The sequence below is a fragment of the Centropristis striata genome, chromosome 19 (assembly GCF_030273125.1).
Source record: "Centropristis striata isolate RG_2023a ecotype Rhode Island chromosome 19, C.striata_1.0, whole genome shotgun sequence".
In the NCBI taxonomy this organism is placed as follows: Eukaryota; Metazoa; Chordata; class Actinopteri; order Perciformes; family Serranidae; genus Centropristis; species Centropristis striata.
The window spans coordinates 32,343,237-32,370,942 of record NC_081535.1 but is presented as its reverse complement, the minus strand read 5'-3'; the positions used below and the strand labels follow the sequence as shown (position 1 = coordinate 32,370,942).

Genomic DNA, 27,706 nt, shown 5'->3' with positions numbered 1-27,706 from the left:
ATGATATGAATGTTTTTGGATCATTTAGTAGTTTAGGTTAGATACATTTGTTTTAGAGTCTTTGATTTGTCTCCAATGTATTCTGTAAAATCATCAGTTATTTTGTAATGTGTTGCAAATGATCCTCTAATAATGTACTTTTTTATAAAATAGTCTCTAACGGGGGAATAATGATGGATTTGGCATATACCTAATGCAATTATTATGGGTAGACCATGTGATTATACAAAGTCACTGAGGGAAGAAGATGGATCTCCCTGATATATATATATATATACATTCTATTTTACATATTTGAGCTATATCCATTTCAGTATTTTTAACTAGTTAATTGTGTTTTATTGTAATAACTACATTTTTTTTTGTGTGTGTTATTGTATGATTTCCCAAAAATAGTGTAGTGTCACTTTCAGTCAAAAGTGGGGAATGTGTTTTTTCTTTTCTTTAGACACAAGTGTATTGTTTCCCATGATTTATTCTGATACATGATATGTTATTCTCTGTGTTTAAATTGGGAGATTTACTAGAGAGGTTGTCAGGTGAGAGTCAGCTGGTTGTCAACTGAGAGTTGAGAGCTAAATACTCTCAGACACACCATGATCACTTAAATGAATGACTGCCTGATTGAATCCAACTTGTCATGAGTTTGGTTACAGTTGCTCCTTTGTTTATATGATAATATTTAGCAAGACACTCTGGAAGATACTTCAGAGAACAACCATGCTGTGACCTTCTCTCCATGTAGCTTGTATTAAAAAATGTTTCAGAACGCCGAGCCTGATTTGGATAAAAGTGTCTGCTTAATGAAACTGTAACAATGTAACATTCTTGGTTCAAAATGTATCAACCTGTACCTCTGAGCAAGCATTTTGCACAAAACCTCCATCAGCTTGCTTTAACCCTTTAACTCAGGACCATGGCCTCAGACTTGGAGGTGCTGACTCTCATCCCAACCGATTCACACTCGGCTGCAAACCGCCCCAACGAGTGCTGGAGGTCCCGGTCTAATGAAGCCAAAAGAACAACATCATCTGCAAAAAAGCAGAGATGCAATTCTAAGGTCACAACCTGGATAATTTCCTCCCCCGGCTGTGTCCTGAGATCCTGTCCATGAAGACCACGAACAGAATCAGAGACAAGGGGCAACCCTGGAGGAGGCCAACACCCACCAGGAACGTGTTTGACGTTGTGCCGAGTATGTGGACACGGATCTCACTTTGGTTATATAGGGACCTGATAGCTCGCCTGGTACCCCATATTCCCGCAGTACCCCACAAGACTCCCTGAGGGACACGGTCATAGGCCTTCTCCAAGTCCACAAAACACATGTAGACTGGATGAGCAAACTCCCATGACCCCTCCTGAAGTCTCGCCAGGGTAAAGATCTGGTCCGCTGCTCCACAGCCAGGCCGGAAGCCGCATTGCTCCTCCTGAATCTGAGGTTCAACATTCAGCCGGAGCCTCCTTTCCAGCACCCTGGAGTAGACTTTCCCGGGGAAAATTGAAACACACCCTCCGGTCCTTTTAGAGAATGGGGACCACCACCCCACTCTGCCACTCCACTGGCACTGAAGAGACGAGTCAACCATGACAGCCCAACAGTATATATACATATATAACAATTCTAACATGGGTTAACATTACATTACATGTCATTTAGCGGACGCTTTTGTCCAAAGCGACTTACAATAAGTGCATTCAACCTGATGGTACTAGACATAGACCACAGGAATCAAGTAAGTACAGAACTTTAAGAGCTAACTGTCATCGCTACAGGAGTGCTATATGTTAAAGAAGAAAAGAAGAAGAGAAAAAAGGAAGCACATTAAAAAAAAAAATAAATAAAATAAATATATATATATATATATATATATATATATATGTGTTAGGTGACCATGACTTAACCAAGGTATTGTTGGAAGAGATAGGTCTTGAGCCTGCGGTTGGGTTAAAAGTCGACCCGGCAGATCGGTAAGAATTATTCCGTCATTCATCGTTTCAAATTGATCATTTTATTATTAATTTGACACAGGGGCCACAGCAGGGGCCAAGGGCTTCTTCACAGGGGCAGGGGCCCCTGGAGGCCCCTGTGTAGAACCACCTCTGCGTACAACCAAAATAGATCTGAGTGATGAAAACAGAAACATTAGCACGCTCAAAAACATATTTATTGACACCAAGATCACTGAGATTGATTAACTTCATCCATCAAAATCGTAAGATCATATTGGCGGCCACAAAAATAACTGTCTTCATGTCAGTAATCAACTGGGAGTTTAAGGTTTATTGTGATATGTATCTGTCTCCCCGTGATCCAGGTTTATTTCCAGCCTGTCTGAGTATTTCTATCTTCCAGAATATTAGAAATAATCTCTTAGTTATAGTCATATAACTGTGGTAATATACTGAAACTAGCTGATGGTGACATGAGCAGAACAACCCTGAGTCAGTGGAAAAATCCATCCTGAGTCTATTTAACACTGAAGACACTAAAGACCTTTTACAGTAAGGAACTTTGTACAGTTAACACACAATGTATCTACTCAGCAGCACATATTGAAAAAAAATTAAAAGGACAATTTCTTTAAAATAGAACGTAAATGAACAAATTGTGGAGTAAGAACCTGCACAAAATTGAAAAACATTTGCTATAGCTAAATATTTATAGTTTATATATATATACAGTATATATAGTTTAAATAAATTCGTATTATTGTTGTTCATAGATAATATGAATTGAAACACAAACACATACAGGTGTGTGCTGTGATTGGTCAAAATGATGTGAGAATTGGCTAAATGATTACAATCAGTGAAACGAAGTATCTTGAGATACAAAGACATTTAATGCAACAGTCAGCAAAGACCCAAAACAACTGTGAACCATTTATTTTGTTTGTAAGTTACAAACCACAATGAATGAAAAGTGAATCTTATTTTTTTATATACACTATGGAATATTATGCCTCATCAAGTTTTCTTAATTTATACTTCAGCTGTAATTAAGGCACTTTCAACTGGATTCTAAGAGTCTAAGAGTAAACTATTTATTGACAAATTACCCTCTTAATCCATGCAAATATGTTTAAAACAACTTTAAATATTACAGTTAATTCATTTATTATCATAAATGTATCCATTCATTTAGCCCATATCTGAGAAGATCTATTAAATGAATACCGAGTACTTGAATAATGAAGAAAAATGTTTAATTATTAGCTAACCCAAATCATCAACTGTATAGGCAATTAGGCAATTTAGAGTCACCAATTAAACCTAAGCTGCATGTTTTTGGACAGTGGGAGGAAGCCAGAGAACCTGGAGAGAACATGTAAACTCAAACACTTGTCAAATATTTTTAATCAATATGTAAATGAAGTCATCTATAAATTAATAAATGTTTTGTGTGTTTTACTTTTGTAGGTGGATTATTTTCGAGCACCGAATGAGTATGTTGGAAAGCCAAAAACAGTTCATGTGCATATTCCCACAGTGCAAGGTCACAGAGCCGGTTGAAAATGGGCAAGGTTTGACTTTACCACCATTTTTTTCAAATGAATGGACAAATGAAGAGCTTTCTGTTTCAGTAGAAGGAATGAGAGTTAAATAATGTCCTCTAAAGCAGTGCTTCTCAACCTTTTTGAGCCGCGACCCCCAATTTATCATGCATGTTGTCAGCCGCATCTTATTTTAAGCGTTCAACATGCTTATTTCTAGATTTAATCATCTTAATTTAAGAAATCTTGTCAAGTAAATTATCTGTCCATGCAGCAAGATCATTTCCCTCAGATTTAGTGTTTTTATCTTGTTTTTAGACAGACCTTTTTGCAGTGTGTTTTTAGAAGATTTGAATAGCAAAATTCAATATTCTGCCAATTAATATATATATATATATATATATTCTCTCTTTTCAAAGGTGGTAAAACAGTTTTTTTTTTCACTAAACATAATCTTTCAGATAACGCAAACTCAGTTGATACAACAAATTTTGGACAAATAATGAAGCAGACAACAACTAAAACATCTCCCTGTCTGAAATTATGTAATTTAATATAAATTTTGTGCATTTATATTTTTTCCAAAATGATTTGGCGACCCCCAGAAATCATCTTGCGACCCCAATTGGGGTCGGGACCCCAAGGTTGAGAATGGCTGCTCTAAAGGAGTTCAGGAGGTTCATATTTTTTATGGGAGGGTTTGTTTGGCAAATAAATCTCATAGGGATATTACTGTTTTTATGTATACAATCAACTCATAATCCTTTTTTCACCAAGTAGACGATGGCTTTTCATCTAGGCCTCAGTAAACATCCAACATGATTGTAGGCTCTCTGGTTACGTCTATAGCTTGCGTTCTCCAGCGACGATGCTCTGGTAGATCCGGTCTGTTAGAGGAATGTATTCCTTCACCTCATAGTCCAAAATAAAGAGAGGATCAGAGATCGTTGAGGGGTTAAAGCCGCTCTGGACCAGCTGGAACTTCTGCTGCTTGAAGGTGCTTGTCAATTCCATCACCTCCTTTAAAAAAAACAAAAAACAACAGCAGGTTTCAGATCAAAATTAATAAGTTTAGTATTGAACATTATCTGTCTAATGTTACGAATTTTAGTTGGGAACAACTAACTTTTTTTTTTTTTTTAACTTTTTATTTAACCATTTTAATAATTTTACATAACATTTCTTGACATAATTTGAAGTAAGAGACATCACAATAAACATCCTAAGCATCATACAAGAAAAAAGTGTTAAGACATTACAATAAATTAAATACAGAAATAAGTAGTTCTGACATAACATAGTTATAAAGTAAGTGTTAATCTTGTAAATAAATAAAAATAAATAGTTGAATATTTAGACAATCAAAGAAGTAAAATGTCAGAAGTATTGATAATTATGACAACAGGCAGAATAGAGAATATATATATAATCTGTGGCTAAGTAGGGTTTTTTAAATAGGCATTTTTTTCCGGCAACATTTCATCCCATCATCCTCTCCATCAGACACCCAGATATTGTGAAATGCAAGACCATCTTTGTATAAAAGTGTCTAGTTGGGAACACCTGTGATACAATATTTACAGTAGCTACAGCACCTACTTATGGGATAATTACCATTGCTGAATTGTGCACGGGTTTGTTTGTTATGACAGCTGACAGGAAGTGAACAAGGACCCAAGCTGTTGCCTAGCAACGCCATTGCAGTAAAACCAGTAATGAAATATATGTAAAAGTCCTCCACTCCAGATTTAAGCTTCTTTTTTTTGTTTTTTTTTGTTCAGTTCAGCTTTTATTTCGAACATGTGCGAGTAACACAACAAAGTAAACTCAAAAACAAATAAATCCAATGAGAATAATAATCAAAAAAAAAAAAAGCAATAGTCCAAACAAAAGCTACATGTCCGAAAAGGAGTAGGATGAAGCATATGCTTATTTAAACCTTCTCCACTACTCAATTAACACTTTTTTCCCCCTAAACAAACATATTTATATAATACATATTTACAAAAAAATAGAAAATAAATAGATTAAATAAACAAATACATGAATAATTTATAATTTATGAAAACACCCGGTTCTTAAAGCCCTTCTTCCTCCCTGTACCTGGTGAAAACCGTGTGTTTGTACCGCTTTTTAGACTGGATCATGTTTGGACATTGCATGAGCTCACTTTCCTGTCTCAATTTTCAAAATAAAAGTTTGACCTCTTAAAAAATGAGCCCTGATTAAATTCTCTCCTGCTGAATGAGCCCAAATTCTATTCGTATTTTGGTCCACTGGTGTTGTATTTGTATTAGAGATTTATTCATTTGAATGACACTTACTGTATCAGTGATTTATGAATATGCTGATCAAGAATGTTGGTACGCTGGTCAACTTGAGGACATTTTTCTTTCAATTCAAACTTATTTTTTAAGTGGAGTGAAGTTTGTTGAAAGAAAGATGGATGAACAAGCTCAAATAAAAGAAAATAATTCAATGTAACCATAACTGTACAGAGTCATCTAAGGCTTTTTTATCTGTCTCATTTACAATGCATTGGCACCAAACAGACACTAGATGGTGTCATACACACACTGATCAACCATGACATGTTGTTGCAAGTGCACAATCTACTTTACAAAGCTTCCATTCACAAAAACACTCTCGCAGCAGAGGAATGTAGCTGAGTAGATTTGCTTCAGTACTGTATTCAAGTTCAAGTATCTGGAGTATTTCCATTTAAGGCCCTTTATATTTCTACTGCACTACAATTAGGATTAGGCCATTTTTACTGCACCACATTGATCTTACCTTATAAAACATTAAACAAATGTATCATTTTTTATAAGTTAATGACATAAAATATATGTATATAAAATCAGCTCCACCCTAAGAGCTTGCGACATTAGGATGTTAATTACACATGAATACATAATTCTGAGTACTTTTACTTTTGATACTTTCAGTATGTTTAGTTGCTAATACTTTGACTTTGACTTATGAGTATGTTCACAGTGTGATATCACAACTTAGAATTAATCCTTAACCCTTAATAGGGCACTCATTGAAATACTTGCAAATTCCAAATTCCAACCCTAGAGAATATTGGAGGATATTACATACAGCCAGAATGTGCAAAAAAAACATACAAAAATAATGTTTTGAGAAAAAAGTTTACGAGATTAAAGTGGCAAATCTGTGAGAAAAAAATGTGCAGATTTATGAGATTTAAAGTGGTGAATCTGGGAGAAAAAAGTTGCTTTTTCCCCACTTTTTTCTCATTAATCTGCTACTTTTTTCGCGCAGATTTGACACTTTAAATCTCTTAAATCTGCGACTTTTTTTCTTGTAGATTTGCCACTTTAATCTAGTAAATTTGCAACTTTTTTCTCGAAATATTACCTGAAGTTACCAAATATAGTTCTTAGCCTGATAAAGGGTTAAAAAAAGGATATGAGTCCTTCCAGCTCTCTTATTCATTCTAGTGGTGTGTAAAATATGCTTGGTCAAATTAAGAACAGGGCCAAATAAAGTGGCTGGAACTTTAAACATGTTGGTTTCCCAGCTGTGCTAGATGCTGTCACACATTTTCAGTTATGCTTTGACAGACTTAAAAAAAAAAAAAAAAAATCCTCTGGGGATAAATTGTTTGTGTCTGTTTGTTTCAAAACGTGCTTGCTGTAAATTGCAGCTTACCCTTAATAGGGCACTCATTGAAATACTTGCAAATTCCAAATTTCAACCCTAGAGAATATTGGAAGATATTTAAATACAGTCAGAATGTGAAAAAAATATATACGGTCCCGGGGGAGGGGGGTAATATTTTGAGAAAAAAAATTCACGAGATTAAGGAAGGATTAAGGAAAAAACGTGCAGATTTATGAGACTGAAAGTGGTGAATTCACCACTTTAAATCTCATAAGTCTGCACATTTTTTTTCTTGTAGATTTGCCACTTTAATCTAGTAAATTTGCAACCCCCCCCACCAGTTTGTATTTTTATTTTTATTCATATTTGGCCTTAATATGCCGTCATAGTCAAGTTCTCCTTGTACAAATCCATGTGGTTCTACGACCAAACAGAGAGACACGGGGACCTCGTTTTGATATCCACTGAAGTTACCGAATATAGTTCATCGTCCGATAAAGGGTTAAAGGTCAAACAAGGAACTTTGAACCGAATTCAACATAGTTCCACATTTGTACAAGTTTACTGACTCAGCAGTATTATGATAAGCCCTCTTTTGACTTTAGTCCCCATTATACTGTAATATACTACTATTATTATTATACCGGCCTTATTTATTATTATTATTATTACTATTATTATTATATATTATATATCATATTACTTTACTTATAATTACTTTTATTTTTTCATTTTATTTTTATATTGTTTATTATCTATTATTACATATTATATTATATTATATACTGTACTATTATTATTATTATTATATACTGTCTAGTCACTATAGCATTGTTGCCATCATATCACCAGTTTAATTACCTTCATCTTGTCAACCATCCTACCAACTGATGTTCTTTTTCTTTTCTTTTTTAACTCTTAAGTGTCCTTGTTCTATTCTGTGTTTTTTTTCTATTGTTTTTATTCATGCTACCTCAGTATTTTATTGTACTTGAATACCGGACTGCTGTGACAACCGAATTTCCCTTCGGAGATGAATGCAGTTATCTATCTATCTATCTATTACATTAATTACATAAAATTAAGCAAAAAAGGACTCAAATTGACCACAAAATGAGAAAAAATGACCACAAAAAGACACAAATTGACCAAAAAAAGACCCAAAATGACCAAAAAAGACACAAATTGACCACAAAATTATCAAAAAAGACCCAAAATGACCAAAAAAAGACACAAAATGCCCCCAAAAAGAAACATAACCAAAAAAAGACAAAATGACCAGAAAAGACACAAAATTTCCAAAAAGACAGAAATCATTTCGCGACCCCAAGGTTGAGAATAGCTGAACTAAAGGAGCAGAGTCATTTTTATTGATCTATCTATCCATCTATCTATCCATCTATCTATCTATCTATCTATCTATCTATCTATCTATCTATCTATCTATCTATCTATCTATCTATCTATCTATCTATCTATCTATCTATCTATCTATCTATCTATCTATCTATCTATCTATCTATCTATCTATCTATCTATCTATCTATCTATCTATCTATCTATTATGAAGAACACTCATCAACCAACATGACCAACATGGAGTAGCAGACACAGTGTGTGAGCATGACTCTATGTTACCTGCAGCCTGATGAAGAGAGGGCGAGCGTACCCCGGCAGATCGCTCATCACATGTTCAAACAGTTTCCTCCCGTCAAACTTGAGGCCTGGTCTCACAATAATGGCCGCCATGCCTCCTCTGCCCTCATGGCCTGTGGACAACACGGGTCAGTGTCAGCTCTCCTCATTAGAGCAGTAATGGTCACAGTTTGGTGCACGCAGGAACACACACTGATGCATGTAATATGGAAACAAACTTTGAGCCTTTAGAAACAACAAGCTGATTGACATGCGAGTCAGTCAGACTATAAAGACTGTAAAGAAAAACTACAAGATTCTTAACTTCTTAAGTGTCCTTGTTCTTGTTCTATTCTGTGTTTTTTTCTATTGTTGTTTTTATTTATGCCACCTCTATTTTATTTTATTCTATTGTATTTTATTTTTATTGTACTTGAATACCGGACTGCTGTGACAACTGAATTTCCCTTCGGGGATGAATAAAGTAATCTATCTATCTATCTATCTATCTATCTATGTGCATCTCAAAAATTTAGAATATTGTGAAATGTTCAATATTTTTTGTCAATCATTTAAGAAGGTGAAACTGGTATATTATATAGATTCATTACACAGAGTGAAATATTTCAACCCTGTATTTCTTGTAATTTTGATGATTCTGGCTTTCAGATAAGGAAAACCCAAAACTCAGTGCCTCAGAAAATTAGAATATAACATAAGATCAATAAAAAAAAAAGGATATTTAAAACACAAATGTCAGGCTTCTGAAAAGTATCTTCATTTCTATACACTCAGTACTTGGTGTGACACCTTGAGTTTCCAATATTGAACTTTTTCACAAAATTCTAATTTTCGAAATATTTCACTCTATGTGTAATGAATCTATATAATATACGACTTTCACTTTCTGAAATGATTGACAAAAAATATTGAACTCATGATATTCAAATTTTTTTAGATGCACCTGTATTGTTGTTGCAATACGCTTCAGGATTTTAAAGGCTGTGTTATTTTACTGTTAATTGAGATGAGCAGTATTTGGGTAGCAGAGGAAGACATAGAGACACAAACATATTTCCAACACACCTTGTATTTCCACTCCGTACACATTGACTTCCTGGATGAAATCCACCAGCCCAAGAACCTCCGTCACCTCTGTTGTTGCTACATTTTCACCCTTCCACCTGAAATTAGGGACACAAATAGTGATTAACAGTGTAAGGGCTGTTCCATGTGTCCTGAATAAGAAACTGAAAATTATGGGGGAAAAAACGTAAACAGCAAACACAAACAGGGAAAATATTGCAAATATTGAAAGTACGGACAAGGATACAGTAGAGAAATTGAAGCTGAAAGCTCAGAGTTTTAGTGAAAAGCTATAAGTTCTGAGAGCTGAAGGTGCAGGTATGTCACAACTTCACTTCATACACACAAGCTGAATTTAGCAACAAACGCTTGTTTGAGCAGAAGGCGGTCACCACCGGCTGGCCGTGATTGGCTGATAAACTGACGCTCCAGTTTATGCTCCAGCTCGTGGTGCCTAGAGTGAGACTTAAAACCAGGGGGGACAGGGCTTTCTCTGTGGTGGGCCCCAGACTTTGGAAAGCCCTCGCCCTCCATGTCCCCTCCATGTCTTCAGGTCCTCGGTGTCTTTTATTTCTTTTACTACTTTTAACTACGTCTTTTATTTTATTTTACTTTGTTTATCTGTTTGATTGTATTGTTTTATTTATGGCATCATTTTAGATTTATACACTTATTATTTATTGCTGATTGGTATATGGAATTGTTTGTTTTATTGTTGATTTTATGTACAGCACTTTGGAGACGTTTGTGTTGTTTAAATGTGCTATACAAATAAAGGGGATTGGATTGGATTGATGCACCACATCCACCTCCTACTGCATCAATTCCTGTGAATTCCCCATGAGCAGGAACACTGCTCACACTGCAACAAATGTATAATATGCAGGAATTTCCTAAAAATGTCTATCTCAGTATATCTCAGTCATCACTTTTAACCAACTATAAGTGTATGTTGGTGTCCATATGAGACTTTTCCCCTCGGCCCGGTGTTTCTCTGAGCATCAGCAAAGTGACTTTGTTCCCCGCTGCTGTTCCCAGGTCAAATACCACCGATGTGTCACGCCCCTCTGTGTCTGATACGGAGGCTCAAGGTGTGAAACTTGACACAAGGCGGCGTCTGTATCAAGTGGTATTTGATGACGAATGGATTGTTGTATTCCTCTGTTCACAGCTTCGTCCTCACACGTGCTCCGTCTATATAGTATACCTTTACAGGTGTGTAACTTTTTATTTGAAAAAAAAAAAAAACCTTTCTTCTTTTCTCATATTTGCTAAAACTGCTTCACAAACACAACATTTAAAAAAACAACCAGCAGAAATAAGAAAATTGCCCATCCCTGCCCTGCCAATTAAACAGAAGACTGGTGAAAAGCAAGTTAAAAGAGAGTTCACCCAAAGTTGAGATTGAGATGTTGAGATGATTGGATGTAGACAAATATGACAAAAATGTATTTTTAAAAAGTTACCAACTTAAACTTTAAAAACCGATGAAAGAAATGCTGAATAAGAATTACAGAGGCTAGTGTAGCAGAGGACAGACCCTTTGTCTAACTCCACACTTTTACTTTGTATTCCACTATGTCTGATGAAATCATCAGGTTGAACATCCTCACAGAGAGCAAAGGAAATGACTCATTTTTGTAGGAGTTAGCATTGCCCTGTTTTCATCTCAGAACTTTGACCCTTTCACAGTGTTTTCACTCATCAAAGTTAACTGCAACATTTTGTTCAGCGTTTGGTTGGACTAAAAGAATCTCTAAGGAGTTGACAGTTAATTTCGAAGAATGATTGTTCCCTGCAAAATTAGCTAGCTATAGTAGCTATCGTTGGAGTTAGCTGACGATGTACCATGATTCTGGATCCTGAAACTTTCTGCACATGTAACAGCTGCAAAAAAAAATTACCTGCAGTAAATACATCTCTGACATCTAGTGTACCTGAAGGTGTCTCCCACTCTGTCTCTGAAACAGATGAAGCCCTCCTGGTCTTCAGCCATGAGGTCGCCTGTGTTAAAGAAGGCGTCTCCCTTCACAAACACATTTCTCATCAGCTTCTTTTCCGTCAGCTGCTTACTTCCAGCGTAGCCAAAGAATGGGCTGAGGGCGCCAACCTTGGACACTAAAAGCCCTGTTTCACCTGAGAAAAACAACCAGGAGAGTCTAAAATCAAAGACAAAAATGTATGAAAAGACAATTATTTTGTGTAAATGTCCCACTTACCCTTTCCCACTCGCTGGCAGAAACCATATGAGTCTTTCACTGGTTCATCCATCACCATGTCATATTTTATCAGCTCATACTTGAACAGGAGCTACACAAAAAAAAAAAAAATCAAGAAAATATTGTTACATTGGGCAGGTGTTATTTAAATCAAAACAAATGAATGGAACAATCAACTGGAACGCTGCCTTTATTAAAATTAATAATTACAGTCTGAGCATTGTACAACTCTTGAAAAGTCTCTTTGTCTGAGGTCTCATGGTCTTAAATCACAATCAATCATTTTACTGAAAAAATTCAGTGACAGACCAACCCATCAACCAATCACTCAAAGTTAAAGTTTGTTATTTTTATCATTTAATTAAGTAATTTTGTGACCAAACTACTGCTTTAAAAGTCAAAAATTAACCTTCACAATGTCGTAGAAGTTTGCAAATATTCAATCTACCTCAAAGATTGTCCTGTGTGAAATCTATTTTTGGTGCAACATGGTAATCTAATGCAGAAGTTCTCAACCTTTTTAAAGTCGTGACCCCCAATTTAACATGCATGTTGTCCGCGCCCCCCACTCACTGAACAGAATTTCACGCGCACAGTTCAGATCATACAAACTCAGCTGATACAACAAATTTTGGACAAATAATGAAGCACAAAATGACCCAAAAAAGAAAAAAAATGACCAAAAAAAGACATAAAATGTCTAAATTTTTTTTTAAAAAGACACAAAATGACCAAAAAAAGGAAAAAAAATGACCAAAAGAGACATAAATTGACCACAAAATGATCAAAAAAATACATAAAATGACAAAAAAGACACAAAATGACAAAAAAAGACACAAAATGACCAAAAAAAGACATAAAATGTCTAAAAAAACAAAAAAAACAAACACAAAATGACCAAAAAAGACACAAATTGACGACAAAATGATCCATTTCATATCAGCTCATATTGGACAATATTTACGCCAATACTGATAAATCTGTGAGAGGCGAATATTGGCTATTATTATATAACTATTCCACAAAGCACAGGACACAGGGGTGGACCATATGAGCAAACTTTGATTTATTTCCATGCATGTGAAGGATTTCTTGATAGGAAGAAGAACAAGAAGAATATCTGGAGGGGGAAAATGGCTGCAGAGGTGCTATTTGGTCCCCAATTCAACACAAATATTCAATATTGAGAGCGTTTGTTCAGATTAAACATTAATACCATTAGTATAAATGTCCTGAAATCATGTTGTATAACTATATTTTATAACAGGTTGTGGGTCAGCAGGGAAGACAGAGAGACAGATCTAATAATAGCTGAGGTCAGGGATTAAAACTTATAACATGTCTTTTGTAACTCTGATTAACAGCTCCAGAGACGAGCATTAGTAAGGCTAATACCTCCCACAGCCTGAAAGCCACTTTACTGGTCATCCTCCTCACCACCGCAACCCACTTACAGCTTAAATACTACAAGTAATTATTTAGATTGACAATGTTTACACAACCTTCTAATAATGCTAATGCTCTAATACATTGTTTGAGAAGGCATTTCTGTTATCTTGCTATAATAGAAAGGTGTCCTTATGCATATGATATGTATATTATGTACTATGATGATATACAGAAAGAAGACGAATCAAATATAGAAAAAAAGGAGGATTTCTTGTTCATTTTTTAGTTGTTTTTTTAGTTTGCTTAATTATCTTAAAAGCCTGGAAAAGAGGACCAGATGGATGATTAAATCTGTCTTCACTTGAATGACTCTCGTTGATTGAAATGGAACAGAAAACTTAGTTTTCTTATTTTTTTAGTACTACACAGAAGTGTGTAGTGTTCTGGATGTGTTATATATACACTACTGGGCAAAAGTTTTAGAACACCCCAATTTTTCCAGTTTTTTATTGAAATTCAAGCAGTTCAAGTCAAATGAACAGCTTGAAAGGGTACAAAGGTAAGTGGTGAACTGCCAGAGGTAAATAAAAAAAGGTAAGGTTAACCAAAACTGAAAAATAATGTACATTTCAGAATTATGCAAGTAGGCCTTTTTTCAGGGAACAAGAAATGGGTTAACAACTTAACTCTATGGAGTCTCGGGCTATTTTGTCCATTTTTGAATTATTTTCATGTCTTTGTAAGTCATTTTGTGTCTTTTTTGGTCATTTTGTGTCTTTTTTAAGTCATTTTGTGTCTTTTTTTGGCCATTTTGTGTCTTTTTTTAGTCCTTTAGTCCAACATAAAATGTGATTTTGAATCTTTTTTTTTACTTTCAAAACACTATCATGCTCAATAAAGAATTTTAAATGTTGCAAATGTGCATTAATTTCAGAGTACACTGAGACATTAAACTGCATCATTTTCAATTTAATTCTGGAAAAGTTGGTGTGTTCTAAAACTTTTGACCAGTAGTGTATATTCACATGTAGTTTGTAGTTTGTCCATGTGCCAGGCTGTATGTGACACACGTGTCCACATTATGCACAGTAACTTCATACAGCCAGTTCATTAACCCTTCAATGACCCTTTGATGGAGGAAAGTTGTTGAATGTTAGTACAGGTTGACAGATCCCCTTTAAGCCATTTACCATGCCACCCCTCCCCCACCACAACCACAACCACCACAGCTACCATTTACTCAGCTAACCATGTGCACAAATATAACCCCCCACTGCTGGGAGCAAAAACAGGAACTAAATACATTAGAAATGAAGAGAACTCTGGTTGAATTAAATGCATGACATAATAAATCCTCGGTTTCTGCTGCCATTTTATTTTTTATTATTCTATACTTTCAGGTATGTGGCTCTATAGAACAGTTTGAAAATGGTGTTAGTTTTTCCCGGCCCAACCCTCACCATATCTGTGTTGGATTACGGAGATCTTTTGTACATGAATGCTGCTGCTAAATGTCTTAGAATGATTGATAGTGTTTATCAGCTTCTTTGAAGTTCATTACTAACTGTAAGATGTCCACTCACCATTATGAATTATACTCTGTGGTAGGATGGCCGGCTCTGGCCACTCCAAGGGCTTTATTGGTATACTTTAATTTATAAGGCAATATTGGGACTGCTGCCTTCGTACATTTGCAGCTTAATTACTGTGAGAAATGCAGGATCGTATTCTCTTCGTTCACAAGGTCAATTTTTGCTTTCTGTCCCTTATGCTCGTACGGAGTTGGGTAAAAGGGCATTTGTTTACTCTGCACCTTATGCTGGAATATGCTACAGAAAGAATGGAAATTAACTGAATTTGTTTCTTTGAGCACTTTTAAATCCAAACTAAGAGTTATTGAGGCCAATTCCATAACGTGCACTTGTTTCTCATGAGTGTTTATGGTCTGTATGTTATGTAAATATGTAACTGTATTCTGTGTTTGCTGCCTCTTGGCCAGGGCTCCCTTGAAAAAGAGGTTCTTAATCTCAATGGGATATTCCCTGGTTAAATAAAGGTTAAATAAAAAAATAAAAAATGTCCTGCACCGCGGGTGGAAAGACAGCATTATGCATGCCCAAAGACAATAGCCAATGAAAGTGGCAAAAATTCAAGGGGCTGATTTTCTGTCAGTACTGTTGTCATGTGCTAGTAGTCTGCAGGAGTTAGTAACTAGGTCACCATGAACCCAAAGTGACAGCAAATACGAGAAATCACATTAAAACAGCAACTTTACACTGAACACGCATACATGCCCCACCGCTTATTTTTTCATTATATTATTATCTTTTTCTTTTTTGTGTGTCATTAGTTTGTTGTTTATTTCTTTTCTTAGAGATCCTCATTTGGGGAATACCAGTTTGCCTTGTATATATGTTTGTCTGTTTACTCTATGTTTTTGTTGTTTACTTTGTGAATATATACCTTGAAAAAAAAAGGGGGGAAAAAAAATGCAAGGTACAATATTGTAAAGAAAACGAAATGACTCATTATGTTTGTGAAAGTAAGAAGCCTTGCAATAAAGTATAAAAAAAAAAACAGCAACTTTAGGAGTGTTGTTGGGTAATCACCTGTGTTAAACTGTATAGGGAATGTAAAATAGAAATGTCACATGGTAAAGCTGTGTGATATTCTGGTACAGTAGTTGGTGCCCCCGTAGAAATAGAATAAGAAAAGAATAGAGAGTGCATTGTTTGTCCAGAACCAGCACGGCTGCTGGTCTTATTCCTGTAACCAGTGTAGAATGAGAGCACGGCAGCATTAAACTGTCCAGCTGACAGTTAAGATGAGACGAACAGAGTTGTCATTCATCTGGCGACAGCAGTGTGCTTCCTCAAGCTGTGAGTGTGTGGATTACTGGATTACTGCAAAACCTCTCCTAGTGAGTTTGTGTCTAGCACTACTGCTGATAGAAGATAGTTCATTAGACTAAGGAGACTCAGAGGATATGCTACTCAGCTGTGTGTAGTTTTTCAGCCCATCTTTAACCTGACCATGAGCCTGCTCAAAAAGAGCCACTTTCAGGCACTATTTGCACCATTCTGTAGTAATACATAATAATTGAATTGTGGATTACATACTTTTTATTAATAATCTGAAACTGTGACGTAGTAGCCACTAAACTTTAAAACAATTATAGTAGAGTACAAAAAATGAAAGTACTTAAATATGTCAAACATTTTTAGTACAGTACTTGAATTTACCAGCCATGGAATGTTCTCTGTGTTCTATGTTCTACGTTATTCCTTCATTTAGCACATGGATTTTTAGAAGTGGCAGAGTGGCAGACATAAAAAAAAACTGGAAAAAAAAGAAGTTATTTTCAGAGCCATGGTTGAAAAGGTTGCCTAAGGTAATAGTAGCTGTTCCATCAAGGTCCAATATTCTATTAAAAAAGCTTTTATCTGCCTTTATTGCATCTTCGCTTTGTGGGTGTGTGTGTGTGTGTGTGTGTGTGTCACTGCTCCCAACCTTTGCACATCAGGCAGGCCAGAAATCTTTAAACCCATTTTTATTCTCTGGCTTTTAACTCAACATGAGCCTTTGCTCTGTTTTATTTTTTGTTTTTATTTGTTCTTTGTGGGGTTTTTTTTTAATTTAGATTAATTTTAAAATTTAGATTCATTTTAAAACCCATTTTTATTTACTGTTTTTTGTTTTACCCAGCATGAGACTTGCTTTGTTTTAGTTGTTTTTGCTTGTTCTTTGTTTTTATTGTTTTTATTGTTGGTCTGTCCTGCCATGTACAGCACTTTGTATCAGCTAACGCTGTCTTAAAGGGCTCTATAAATAAAGTTGATTTTGTTGATTGTGGTTAAGTCACTCACCTTGTAGAAGAAGTTGGTGCGGCCGACAGTTCCAATCTTGCCGATGTGGTTCAGGAAACACAGGTTTCCCTCCGTGGAGCCGTACACTTCGCACATCTTAATGTTTCCAAAGCGACAGAGGAAATCCCGCCAGACGTCCGCCCGCAGCCCGTTCCCCACTCCCATACGCACCTTGTGAACTTTATCCTCCTCTTTCTGACGCAGGAAGAAAGATGAGGTGTCATTAGCAAAACAGATCGGACAGGTGACAACAGATCATTTCTCAATCACCTGTAGAATTCAAATAAATGCATTTTGTCATAAAGCTTGTCATAAAGCCAGTTATGTTATAAGCTTTCAAACTCACAGTGTAATGTTTATGTGTGTCACAAAGAAAGAAATAGCATGAATACATCTGTTGCAGCACATGCAGTCTATTATGTTCCCAAAAAAACCCTTTATGGAAATGAGGCTTTGTCAATTTATTAATTAAGTTGTGGTTGAATTGTCTCAATAAAATAGTGGTGAAAAAGTAGTGGGCACTTCTTCTGTCACCTTTCAATTGATGAGGAAACAAGAAAAGATTTTCTGTTTGTTTTTTTACAAATCTAATCATTGTCCAGCCTGGAAACCAGTTGATTCAGCCCAGCTTGAACATTAAAGCACACTCTCATAGCTGATTCTCTGGCCGTGACCATTTTGTCCATAGTTTTCCAATTCCCCTTCCTCACATGTGTGTTTTAATACCGAGCACTTTCCACAGTTCTCTCTGAACAGTACATAAAGACAAAACTGATGTTAATCTTCTGATATACAGTACAGGCCAAAAGTTTGGACACACACCTTCTCATTCAATGCGTTTTCTTTATTTTCATGACTATTTACATTGTAGATTCTCACTGAAGGCATCAAAACTATGAATGAACACATATGGAATTATGTACTTAACAAAAAAAGTGTGAAATAACTGAAAACATGTCTTGTATTTTAGATTCCTCAAAGTAACCACCCTTTGCTTACTAGAATATAAGACATGTTTTCAGTTATTTCACACTTTTTTGTTAAGTACATAATTCCACATGTGTTCATTAATAGTTTTGATGAATTTACAATGTCAATAGTCATGAAAATAAAGGAAACGCATTGAATAAGAAGGTGTGTCCAAACTTTTGGCCTGTACTGTAAATCTAGGTAGCATAATGTATTTCCCCACTGCTTCTTCAATCATATCAGTGGAAACACAATAATGAGCACATTCCAATGGCTCTCTCTAATAAGGTGTTACTTTTTATTCCATTCGTCTTATTGCTGTCTTGATTACACTGTTTTGTGATGCATATCTATCTCTAATGCAAGATGCATTTTGTGTGTGTGTGTGTGTGTGTGTGTGTGTGTGTGTGTGTGTGTGTGTGTGTGTGTCTAGGGCATGTTTCGCTGACCGAAGTCAGACTGACCTCAGATTTCGTATGTGGCTTGGCCAAAAAATACAAGTTGGCTTTTTTGCAGTGTATACTGGCATGTGATGACTAAAAGTTTATACCAACAGTTACAAACCTTGTCCGGTGTGTTTGTGTCCTCTGATGACTTCTATGGTGTTTGTCATGTTTTGGTAATTGGTTATCATACCTGTCTGCACATTGACATTGTGTAAACGTTGCTTATGTACTTTAGAACTGCGTCCAGAACATTGATTTGCCAATCAGTGTCACGGGCAGCCTTCCACCCACACAGCCAAATAACAGGGAGAGGGGACAAAGAGGACTTTGAGTCCGGCCTCAAGAATGGATGAGCTCGGCCCTCACATTGTGTGTGCGTGCATGTCTACGTGTCCACCATGGGAGGACGTTAGCAGACATTAAAACAAAGACCCTGCTTGTCTTTCCGCCACAGTTGTGCTCAAAAGTAGCAACGAGCGTAAAGCGTTGTGTAGTCTGCCTCCTGGCACTACTCGAACCTGCTTTCATTCATTAAGTGCTGATGAATATTGACTATCTGGACTGGTTTTGCAACCTGGTGTGTGGATAACAGGTTAAATATGAATAGCATGATGGCAAGTCATGTTGATACAGTATAATAGCAAGGAAATGCCACAAAATCAATCAATATGTGCTGTGTGTGTGAGTCTGAGTGTGTGTTTGTGTGCATGTTTGTGTATGTACAGTACAGGCCAAAAGTTTGGACACACCTTCTCATTCAATGCGTTTCCTTCATTTTCATGACTATTTACATTGTAAATTCATCAAAACTATTAATGAACATATGTGGAATTATGTACTTAACAAAAAAGTGTGAAATAACTGAAAACATGTCTTATATTCTAGTAAGCAAAGGGTGGTTACTTTGAGGAATCTAAAATACAAGACATGTTTTCAGTTATTTCACACTTTTTTTGTTAAGTACATAATTCCATATGTGCTCATTCATAGTTTTGATGCCTTCAGTGAGAATCTACAATGTAAATAGTCATGAAAATAAAGAAAAACGCATTGAATGAGAAGGTGTGTCCAAACTTTTGGCCTGTACTATATACTCACAGATGTGTATGTGGGGGAGGGAGGGGTGGGTTTTGTCATTTTTATTGTCTGTTTTTATTCTTATTTTTTGCAAAGCACTTTGTGTTGCATTTTTATGTATGAAAAGCGCTATATAAATAAAGTTTGAAATTTGATTTGATTTGAAAATAAAATAATTTAAAAGGAAAAGAAAAGAAAAGTACTGGACAGGATAGAAGCACTTCTTTCCAATCACATAGAAACTGATGCTGATGTGACAGTGGGCGCTTACTGTCACATTATCACCTTGTTTCCATTGTAAATTAACTTGAAAAAGATTATGAAATGAACATGATTTTGAAAAGAACAATTAATTGCAATTGTACAGTACTGCCCCCCCCCCCCCCCCATTTGTGTTTGTAATTTGATTTTGTATATGAGTGTATGTGTATGTATGCATGTCTTGTGGTGTTTGTTGTGGTTTGTTATGTCTGATCTATTATACTGTGGTTGTTTGTGGTTGTATTGTGTCTATCTTATGTTGTATAATAATAAAAATGTTAATAAAAAAAAAAAAAAGAAAGAAATTCATGCTGAAAATGAGACGAATAAGACATGTTGCCACAACATCGTGGGGAAACTACCATAGTGATTTAGTTTGTTTCATAGCAAAGCAGAAGTTTTAAACACACTATATCTTCATTGAGGATGGTAATACAATAATGTACAATGTATTTATACTATTTTAACACAAAAGAACTAGAAATGTTAGGAGCTGTTAGTATGAGCAGGACATTATTTACCTTGGGCTGGTTGCAGAGGTACCTGCAGAGTTCACCAATATACTGGAAAACAGTCACGTCATATTTTCTACAGTCATTCCAGAACTGGGAGGCTGAGAACTTCTTCTTCAAGATGCAGGTCGCACCTGTGACAGAACAGACAATGTTATCATAAATGTCCTTAAATATATTCTCTTATTTTAATACAAAGTATATATACTGTGTATGTAGGAATAGCAACTTCTTCTCTCAGCTTTCACCATCTAAAGCAGGGGTGGGCAATTAATTTCCCCAAGGGGCCTCATGACCAACACCACAAAGGTTGCAGGGGCCGGACCAAAACTCGGAACTAAATTCTGCTCAGTATTAATTTAATCGCTTTATAAAATACAGTAAATTATCTGGTTTTGAGCTGCTACTGATAAGAATAAATGTTATGATAAGACTGTTAATGTGGAGTAAATTACCTTTAGCAAGGTTCCTACTGGTGTTTTGTGTGTTATATAGCTTGTTTGTATATTGTATAGGTGTTTTACAATGTTGTGATGCTTTTATTTTGAAAAGGTGCCGTCCAGTGTGAAACGGATGTTTTCATTTTGAAAGGTAGTGACAGGAAATAACAGGTGGAACGGTTAAATGAAAAACGAACGGTAAATAATAACGAGTATCAAAAGGCTTCTATAGTGGCTAGTTGACAGGACACAAGGTTTGTTAAAGTTTATTTTCTTCTGATATATATATTAATAGTGGCTATATTTGTTGTCTTAACTATAGTAAAAGTGCTTGTTAGCTCTAGTGCTAATGCTAATGTTTGTTATTGCTCTTATGGTGGATTCACAAGGTGACCAAGGAATGTCTTATTTTTATTTTCATGGAGCTACGATTTAAAATAAATAAATTAATGCTACTAAACATACATTCAAACCACAAAAACAATATAGAGCATGTATGTTATGCAGTAAACCAGTAATTTATTAACTTCATGCAAAAAGCAATACGTGTTTTTGACAAGGTAGCGAGGTAACTCGGGTAACTCAGATGTACGTAAATCGCCTTCAAAATAATAGCACTGCGGTTGTATTGATTTCTAATTTCTGGGTAACCTCACGCGGGCCGGACAAGGACAGCCAACGGGCCGGATGTGGCCCGCGGGCCGCCCAATGCCCAGGTCTGGAATAGAGCAACATGCAGGAGACTCTGCAAGGAAAGAACACGACTGGTGAGACAGATTTCTGCCAGCCGCAGATCCACTGGTTCCAGTAATGGACTGGTAAAGGTAAAGAAAGGCTACCTGGGAAGTTCCTTGCTGGAAACAAAAGTGTTGCGTTTATTATAAAGGGACATTTGAAATTGTACTTAAACTAAACTCTCACCTGTCCTGCTGACTGTGGTGGCGCTTCACTTTCTGCTTACTCTGTTTATTAGCAAACCAGCTTAGAGATGCATTAGCACCAAGTCCAAGTGGTGAAATTTGGTTTACCAGTCCCCTCTGGTGTTTTTTATACTATTAACGTATTACCATTAACTAGTATCTTAGCATGCAACTTTGACTAATTGTCTAATTGGCATTAACCTGCTTCATTCATTCATTCATAGCATTTTAAGGTGCACAGCAGGTGCAAGTCATTGAATCCTACAGGTACATGAAAAAAAAAATTGCAAAACAACAACGCATTCATATTTATTATTTGTACTGAGCCTACTCATCTAATATTATTTAAATTAAAATTGTAAGCTAACTCTCGGTCCCTCCAGGATATCCAGCCCAGTCAGTCTCTCCTAATCTGTTTTGTTTGTTTAAACATTTCTCTGCTGTTGAAGACAGGACTTATTTGAGAATGTATAAACTGTCATGGTTCTTATTAAAGATTGGAGCGACCTTACAACTAGTTACATCAACTATAAGCCAAACATTTCTCCAAACTCTGTTGTTAAGTTTAAGTAAGATAAGAAAAGCTTTCTGATCAAACCCACAATGTGTTTCCATCTAGAATCTAAAATGTGAAAGTAAAGGAAAATATTTTTTTTCTCGACTTCCATGACTGGAATCTGTGTTCTATCAACAAAATTGTGTAATGTAGGTGAAAGAAAAAGAAGAAAAAATCAAGGCCAGTGCAGTTTTATATATTGGCAACGTTCCTACTTCTTGATGTCGTGGTTAAAGTTGTTTTATCACAAAAAGCTACTTACTCTCTGTTCGCTAAACACATTTCAAAATAAGAGCACGGTGTGTTAACAGAATCCACCACAGAACTTACAAGAAGACTGTCAAAATAAGATGCCTTAAATAAAACATACAAGAACCTTTATTCTTCTTTACAAAATGTCATTAAAATATGCCCCCGAAACCCCTAAATGGTTATTTTTATTATTTTCTCATACTCAAGAGTCAAGAGTAAATTTTTTTGTATTTGGCAACTGTTGAGATTTGCACTTCACACTACATTTTGGATTTTTATTTATTTATACAGACAAAAAAAACATATTTTCTATATCATTTTAAGTATTTCTGATATCGTCAAGAATATTGTTATCGCAAAAATAGCCTGAAATATCATGATATTCTTTTAGGGCCATATCGCCCAGCCCTACTAACAACAACAATAATAATAAAAAAGAGCATTTGGAGGCTAAAATTGTGAGCTAAATTGTTAGTTAACTGATTGACTAACTTGTATTTCCTCTACTAAAGTACATATCTTTGGTAGAGAACCTTTAATGTAAGAGTGGGGACAACATGCCCAGCCATTGTTTTGTACAAAAGGGCACTTTATCATATGAAACTAGAAAGTGTCAAAGTTTGACCAATTATAATGAGGGTCATTATAATCAAAACTAAACATCTACTAAACTGGACACGTCTATATATGCAGGTCTAGATTAGTGCTGCCCTAAGTCTTGGAGATGACTTTGTAACCCCAGTTGGGGTCGCGAAATGATTTCTGGGGGTCGCCAAATCATTTTGGAAGTCAGCTTCGTCTCCACTGTGTTAAAGTGTTCATGTGTTAATGTGTTTTTGGTCACTTAATGTCTCTTTTTGGTCATTTTGTGTTTTTTTTTGTTGTCATTTTGTGTCTTTATTAGGCCATTTTGTGTCTTTTTTTGATCAATTTGTGTCTTTTTTGGTCACTTTGTTTCCTTTTTTGCTAATTTTTTGTCTTTTTTGGTCATTTTATGTCTTTTTTGGTCATTTTGTGTCTTTTTTTGGTCACTTTGTTTCCTTTTTTGCTCATTTTGTGTCTTTTTTGGTCATTTTGTGTCTTTTTTGGTCATTTTGTGTCTTTTTTTGGTCACTTTGTTTCCTTTTTTGCTCATTTTGTGTCTTTTTTGCTCATTTTGTGTCTTTTTTGCTCATTTTGTTTCCTTTTTTTTTGGTCATTTTGTTTCTTTTTTGGGTGATCCGAACTGTGCGTGTGAGATTCTGTTCAGTGAGCGGGGGTCGAGGACAACATGCATGTTAAATTGGGGGCCGCGACTCAAAAAGGTTGAGAACTACTGATCTAAAGAGGGGTTCTCATTATATGCTGTTACCATCATATAAGCTGAATTCTCTTGGCAAACTGGTATTTAGAACTGCAGACAGGGTCCCCAGAGCACAAGGTCCAAAGTGTCCACAGTGTCCACAGAGCACAGTGTCCAGTGTCCAGTGAGCTGAGTGTAACAGCCAAACAATGTGAGCCCTTTGAGGACCTGCTGATTCACTTCAACTAGCGCCTTAATTAGACGCTTTAGAGTCAGTGGACACTGGAGACTATTATGGAGAATATTATTGTTGCTGTGTCCCCCCTCTTCATAGAGTTGGCCACTGAATGAACCTTCAAATGAGTTTGCTGGTAACATTAAAGTATGGTAGAAACTGGTAACGTTACAGAAAACAAACTGCAGTCGGCTTTGTTTTTGATGAATCCAAGGCTGTTGCATTTGTTCCAACTGCTGCCAAAGTTCCCGTGGTACAGATTGTCCAATCCTGGAAGGTTGTGTTGACAAACCTTGGTGAGGCCATTATCTTCACTGGTTCAGATGTTGAAATGTATTTAGACACGTGAGACTAGCTCTTCTGTCACTGCCAGACCAGGTATACACCTGTCCCGACCCCAAGGCTGAGAATAGCTGCTTTAGATAATCATACCTTGGACAAGTTACAGAATAGCCTAATGCTGTCTGTCTGTCTGTCTGTCTGTCTGTAGTATTACAGAAAAACTACTGACCCTATGTTCATAAAACCTGATAGACGGATGTAGCGTGGGCCAAGGAGAACCCATTACATTTTGAAATGGATCTGAATCTTCGGGCAGATACAGAAAGTATTCATCATTTTTCATGTACTGGTTTGACTGTGTACAGACTTTGAAAGACAATAAAGAATTAATCTGAAGCTCTGCTGTACAGGGCTGGGCGTGGATGCATGGTTAGGATGTTTGCAGGTGGGGGCGGGACAAACTCCCTGTAGTGGGTGAGTCGGGCTCTAAAGCTGGTCCTCAGTGGACATCTGCTCTCTGCAAGGCCCTTCTACATCAGTTTAAATCCGTCAAGGTGCAAAGGATGAGAAGATCTTTCTTGCTCTAGAACTTTTCTATTGTTTGTGTCCTTCTACTACAGTTTCATAAAGCCTATACAGTAGATCTAAATCAATGAAATGTTTCATTATTACTCTCTGTTCCCATATTTTGTCGTTTGCTTCAACATTGTGTATGCAGTGGCAAGAAAAAGTATGTCAACATTTGAGATTAGCTAGATTTCTGCGTTAATTTGTCATAAAATGTGATCTGACCTGCATCCAAGTCCCAAGTATAGAAACACACAATGTGCTTAACCTAATACTACACAAAAAGTTATAATATTTCATGTCTTTATTGAACACATCCATGAAACATTCATGTGTGTGGAAAAAGTAAGTGAACCCTTTGGCTAATGACTGCATTAAGAGCTAATTGGAGTCAGGAATTACCTTGTAAAAATAGAGATCTCCAAAGACCAGATCAAGAATTGTTGATATGCATCAGACTGGAAGGGGTTACAAAGTAATCTCAAAGACTTTAGGTGTTCACCAGTCAACAGTTAGACAAATGGTCCACAAATAGAGATGATTTAATGCTGTGGCTTCTCTCCCTAGAAGTGGGCACCCAGTCATTTTGACCAGTGAGGTAAAAAAAAAAAGACCCCTAGGGTAACAAGTAAAGACTTGAAGGAATCATTGGAACTGGTTAACATCTCTGTCCATGAGTCTTCCATATCGTTAGCCTAATAGCATAATTGCCTTATTTAGTAACGTAAAAAGTTATTAGTAACTTACTGTTACAATATCAAAAAAGAAAATACCAATGTGTTTGCTAAAAATGTAGTTTTTTCTTGTTTTATGAAAATATTCAAATACTACTTAGGCAACGATGCTATTAGGCTATCAATATGCAAAAAAAAATTGGTGTCCACGACTGAAGTTTGACAAAGAGCACCTTGACTCTCCACAACACACAGCACTACATATGGCCTAAGAAGGGGGCCGCGTCCCAACATGACAACATCATCCCAACAGGGAAGTATGATGGAGGGAGCATCATGACTTGGGGCTGTTTTGCTGCCTCAGGGCCTGGACTGCTTGCCATCACTGAGGGGAAAATGAATGAATTCCCAAATGTATCAAGGTATTGTCCGCCAGCTGAAGAGAAGTGGAAGTTTTCATCCAAAATGTTTCTACACTGTTTAATACTGCAGAGTCTGCAAAGTCCTTTGAGGCCAATCTGTGATTTGTGGTTCTGGGCCATATAAATAAAAACTGAATTGAAAATACACATGGCATAAAATCAAACTAGTTCATGTTCGTTCACTGGATCAGACCGTCAAACCTGTTAATCAATTTCCACCCATTCTCACCACATTCTTGGGTGGATGTGTGTAATGTCAAGCCCTGATAGTGAATGCAACAGAACTAGTCATGTAAACACATTGTGAGACCTACCCAGCTCTATGGTTCCTCCTATACCGATGATGGACGCTGCGCTGTGGTAGAGAGGCAGAGGGACGTAGATGACATCATCTTCAGTTCCTCCAAACACCCAAAACCCTGCTGCTCCCTTCAGGCTCTGGAGCTGAGTGATCACTGCAGCCTTAGGGAGGCCTGTGGTAATGATAATGAGAAGAAAAGCATACAGCATTACATACTTCCTGTCTATTTTAACTGCATTGCTTCCCTTTTAAATCGTAGAGGGAGTCCATAGGCTTGTGCTACCTTCATGACAATGCAACAAAATGTATTTCTACCAATATTACAGTAGTTTTGAGGCCCGGAAAGGTTTCTGGCTGCAATCATGATAATGAGAGAAATGCAATAATGAACAGTTATCCTTTCACTCCTGCCAATGACACTAAACCACCCTGCCCTCTGGTCTGCGGCATCACTCTTTAGCTCACAGTGACGTGCATGTGATGGTATGGTTTTAGCAGAAGTCAAAAGATTTCTGTTCTGAAATACGGATGATGTCCCGTGAAAACAAGCTTTTAGTGTCTTTCTGCAAAGCCAGATCTCACGGTAAATTCAGAGGGGTTTTCATGAAAATAAATGCCTTCTATATCCCAAGATATTGATGAAAACCTTAAAACAAATCTTATATCTGTGTCGAACCAGATTGATAGCAATATTGATTTAAGGAGGGGAAACTCCACATATTACACATACAGTGGCTGATATAGTGAAGTTTTGAGCTGGTTTACAATAATTGCTCGAAATCAACTGGAGAGAAACACATAGAATCAGCTGTTTACAGTGTGCTTCTCTCTCTCTGAGTGACATGCTGTGTTTCTCAAGAGTCTCCCAAAAAACACCTTCTGGTCCAGGGTTTTATTGCTGGGTTAGCCTGTATATATATACTACCGGTCAAAAGTTTTAGAACACCCCAATTTTTCCAGTTTGTTATTGAAATTCAAGCAGTTCAAGTCAAATGAACAGCTTGAAAGGGTACAAAGGTAAGTGGTGAACTGCCAGAGGTAAATAAAAAAAGGTAAGCTTAACCAAAACTGAAAAATAATGTACATTTCAGAATTATACAAGTAGGCCTTTTTCAGGGAACAAGAAATGGGTTAACAACTTAACTCTATGGAGTCTTGGGCTATTTTGTCCATTTTTTAATTCTTTTC

At 36.4% G+C, this 27,706-nt stretch overlaps 1 protein-coding gene across 1 annotated transcript in view; it reads right to left on the bottom strand.

The window, feature by feature from the left end:
- Nucleotides 1-2,150: 2,150 nt before the first annotated feature.
- slc27a6 (solute carrier family 27 member 6) overlaps nt 2,151-27,706 on the bottom strand; it is a 36,547-nt gene continuing 10,991 nt past the window's right edge. The window contains exons 3-10 of the mRNA XM_059357375.1: nt 26,532-26,690; nt 20,597-20,721; nt 17,323-17,517; nt 12,068-12,158; nt 11,786-11,984; nt 9,849-9,946; nt 8,766-8,896; nt 2,151-4,517 (exon numbers count right to left, since the gene is read on the bottom strand). Coding sequence (XP_059213358.1) covers nt 4,341-4,517; nt 8,766-8,896; nt 9,849-9,946; nt 11,786-11,984; nt 12,068-12,158; nt 17,323-17,517; nt 20,597-20,721; nt 26,532-26,690 — 1,175 coding nt within the window. The 3' untranslated portion in view covers nt 2,151-4,340. The remainder of the gene's footprint in view (nt 4,518-8,765; nt 8,897-9,848; nt 9,947-11,785; nt 11,985-12,067; nt 12,159-17,322; nt 17,518-20,596; nt 20,722-26,531; nt 26,691-27,706) is intronic.